General features: G+C 60.2%; 1 protein-coding gene across 1 annotated transcript; it reads left to right on the forward strand.

The window, feature by feature from the left end:
* The first annotated feature begins 552 nt into the window (after positions 1-552).
* Positions 553-2,742, forward strand: EPOP (elongin BC and polycomb repressive complex 2 associated protein). The gene has a single exon (XM_062595529.1). It carries the CDS (start codon positions 553-555, stop codon positions 2,737-2,739), a length of 2,187 nt encoding a protein of 728 aa, XP_062451513.1. The 3' UTR covers positions 2,740-2,742.
* Positions 2,743-3,714: the final 972 nt, after the last annotated feature.

Genomic DNA, 3,714 nt, shown 5'->3' on the forward strand with positions numbered 1-3,714 from the left:
TCGTGTGGGTTTTTCCCCTTCTCGCAAGATCCCCTCTGCTACCATTTTTTCCCTTCCACCCCCTTGTCGGTAGCTTTGTTTGCTTAAGCATCTCAGTGGCTTTGTACAGCAAAGGGGGGGGTCTATGCTTGTTGATTCCTTCCCCCCCCCCCCAACACACACACACCCGAGAGAGATTATTTTTGAAGTGGAAGGTGGTGTGTGCGTGTGCGGGGTGGGAATTGGCGGGGAAGAGCCTAGAGGATGCAAGATGTTTGACTTCTTTATTTTTCTTTCTTTCTTTTTTGCTGGGGAGGGGGAAGACGAGGAGTCAAGCCCCAGTACAGGAGGAGGAACGGGGTGTTTGGAAGATGTTGCAAACCATTGACTGGAGCATTTGAAAGGGAGATCGACTGCTTTTTTTTTTTTTTTTTTTTTTTTTTTTTTTTTTTTTCCCTCCCCCCTCCCCCACCTCTCCTGAGGGGTAGGGATGTGTGATCAGGGAGTGGAAACAAATATGTCCTTATTTTCAATGCCCCCTTTGAAAGAGACAAAGTAAATGCTCCTTGCAAAATGTTCCTGACCTGCGAAGGGACCTTCGGAATTGTTCCAGCTACCATGGATTACAATGGGGAAGCCAGGCCGGGGGATTTTCATGCTGGCTATCAAGAAATCGAAGGGATAAACTTGGGATACTTACAGATCAATGGCACCCAGATGTTTGCATTGGCCCAGGTCCTCAGCGACCTGTTTAAGGATATCCCCAGGACCACCATCAGCAAGAAGATGGAAACCTTAAAGATCAAGAGCCGACGCTGCGATCTCAAAGAGCTCCGGACCCTCAAAGCCATCAACTCCGTGCCCACCCGCGCGGTGAAATGCTCGCTCATATCCAAGGCGGACCTGGAGGCTCTCTGCACCTCCTGCAAGAGCCTCAGCCCCCGCAGGAGGAAGAGGAAAAGGAAGAGCAAGAGGAGGGAGCAGCTGCTGCTGCAGGACCCGGGGGAGCTCTTCGGCTGCCCCCGGCCCCAGCTGCTGCCGCCCTGCCGAGCCGGCGGCTGCTGCGGCCCCGAGGCGCCCGGGCGCCCCAAGCTGCCCCCCGGCTTCGGCAAGCCGCGCTCGGCGCCGGCCGCGCTGCTGCCGCAGCCCTTCCACCGCGCCTTCCCCGGCTATGAGAAGGCCCCGCGGGGCAGGAAGGGCTACGGCCTGGCGGGCCGCGGCGGGCTCTTCGCGGGCGTCCTCGGCGGCTTCCCGCGGGACCTGGCGCTGCTCCACGCCGCGGGCGCGCACCCCGCCGCGCAGGCGGCCGCGCTCGCCGAGCCGGGCCGCCGCAAGCGGGGCCCCTGCTGCGCCAAAGGGCTCTTCCCGGAGGAGAAGCGCCCCGGGGCCGCCAGGAAGGGCCGCTCCTCCGTCTTCCCCGGCTCCAAGCGGCAGGGCACCTCCGCCGGCTACTCCAGCGACTCGGACTCCAGCCTGGACTTCGGCGGGTCCAGCCCCGCCACCTCCAGCGACTCGTCGGAGGAGGAGGAAGAGGAGGAGGAGGAGGAGGAGGAAGGGGACACGTCGTGCAGCAGCGAGGAAGGCAGCTCCTCGGAGTCGGAGAGCAGCTCGCTGTGCAGCGGGGACTCGGTGCAGAGCACCCGGTACAGGCAGGCGGCTCTGCCCCGCTTCCAGCCCCAAACCCCCCGGGAGCCCGTCGGCGACGAGCGAGCCGCGGAGCCGCCTCCGAGCGTGGGCAAAGCCCTGCGCCCCGACCCCAGCCTCCTCTTCCTCTCGCAGCAGCTGTGGGCTAGGACTTCGCGAACATCAACTTTGGAAAGTTTGAGCCCGGCTCTAGCCCTGGGCTCGGGGGCCCAGCCGCAGCCGGAGCTGTACGCAAAGCAGGAGGCCTCCCCTTCCTCCTCCTCCTCCTCCCCCCCTCCCTCCCCGAGCAGCACCCCTGGGGGGGATCTGCAACAAAAGGAGGGAGGCTTTGGGGACGCAGAGCCCAGCGCCAAAGGGAAGGATTTGCACAAAGATGCCTCGAACAATAGAGCCTCGTTAGGCCCCAGTGACCAAGCGGAGAGGCAGATTGAAGCTTTAGCCGGGCGATCTGCTTCCCAAGAGCCTGCCCCGGGCTCAGACCCTCAGCCCGCAGCTCAGGAACCGGCAGGGAGCCTCAGCCCGGAGCCCCCCGGGGACCTAGGGGAGCCCAGGAGGGAGCATTTTGACAGGCTCATCAGGCAATCCAAGCTGTGGTGTTATGCAAAAGGGTTCAGCGTGGACGGGAAAAGTTTGCGCCACGGAGGGAGGACGGAGCCTTGCAAAGCTGCAGAGCTCAAATCCCCCGGTTCCAAAAGAGCAGAGAGCCCCAGCACCTTGTCAAACAAAGCTTTGAAAGGCAATGGCTCGGAAAGGAATGCCAAGCGCAGACGCCTTGCCAGAGGCGCTGAGGCAGAAAGGCAACAGAGCTCCTCTAAAGGGAGGCCACAAAAGACTCAAAGGAGGAATGCCAAAAAGGGAAACACTCATTGCAAACGCCTCGGCAGCGCTGGGCCAACCCCGCCTAGGAATTCCTTCAGCCTCATGGGCAACTTCCCGTGTATTCCCTCCCTGGTCGTGGGGGAAGATGGGGACCTGTGTCCTGCCTCCTCCCTGGGCGTCAAAAACTCCTGGGCTCTCTCCAAAACTCACCCGCTATGGAGCTGGCACCTGGGGGGCAACGCCATCCCGGTGCCCCCCAGCCTCAAATTCCGGGGCTTTAGCTTGGAGGATCTCTAAGGACAGCGCACAGCCCGGAGGAAAGGTTTCCAGCAGCAGATGAGAGCCGCAGTGCGGGCGGCGGGGCGGGCCGGGCCCGGGGCCGGGCCCGGGGCCGGGGCCGGGGGGAGCGGGCCCGGCGGCCCGCGGCCCCGCCGGGTAGCCCGGGCCGGCACCTCCCCGGCGGGGGGACGCTCCGCGGAGGAGCCGGCCGGGGGCCGGGGCCCGGGGGTGTGTGTGTGTGTGTGCACGGCTTTAGCTGGGCCGGGGGAAGGGGGCTTGGTGTGCGCGTGTGTGCGAGGGTCCGGTGCTGGTTTCTCGACGAGTTTAAGGTAAAACACGCGGCCAAACCCACGCGGCGGCTGCTGAATACTTTCCCCTCTCCTGCCGCCCCGCTGCAAAATATAATGGTTTATTCCGAGGAAAGCGATTTGGGATAAAAATGTGCAGCTCCGAGGGGGAGGTGAAGGGCTCCTGGCGGGGGAGAGCTGGCCCCGGCGGGGAAGGCATCGCCCCTGCCCCTCTCCTGCCGCCCCGCGACGCGCGGCTCCGCTCCTCACCGTCCCTCCCTCCCTGTATGCCAAAAAAAGCTGAAATGAGGAAAGAATAGATCTAATTTCTCCCCTTTCCTCCATAAATGCATTGGATTAAACTAATAATAATCACACGCAGAGAGAAATAATGATGTCATGTAGCATAAACACTCCTTTTCGGTGTGAGTCAACCCCGTCAAAATTGGGAGCAGCTATTTCAAATAACTATAGTAATAGTAATGTAATGTTTTCTGTCTACTTAAGAGGCAGGAAGAAAATATAAACTTTAAAAAGACCAGGAAATTCTGTTTGCTAAAAGAAAACAGGAGGCTTTGAGAGGAAGTTACTTGAAACTGCTGCATGTATATTAAAAAAAAAAAAAGTGAGTTGTTTGCTGGATAATAACCCTAACTCAGATAGCCTAAAGGTAGCAGGCCTGTAAAAGCTTTATGGGCACAAGAAA

This window comes from Rhea pennata, chromosome 26 (assembly GCF_028389875.1).
Source record: "Rhea pennata isolate bPtePen1 chromosome 26, bPtePen1.pri, whole genome shotgun sequence".
NCBI classification, from domain to species: Eukaryota; Metazoa; Chordata; class Aves; order Rheiformes; family Rheidae; genus Rhea; species Rhea pennata.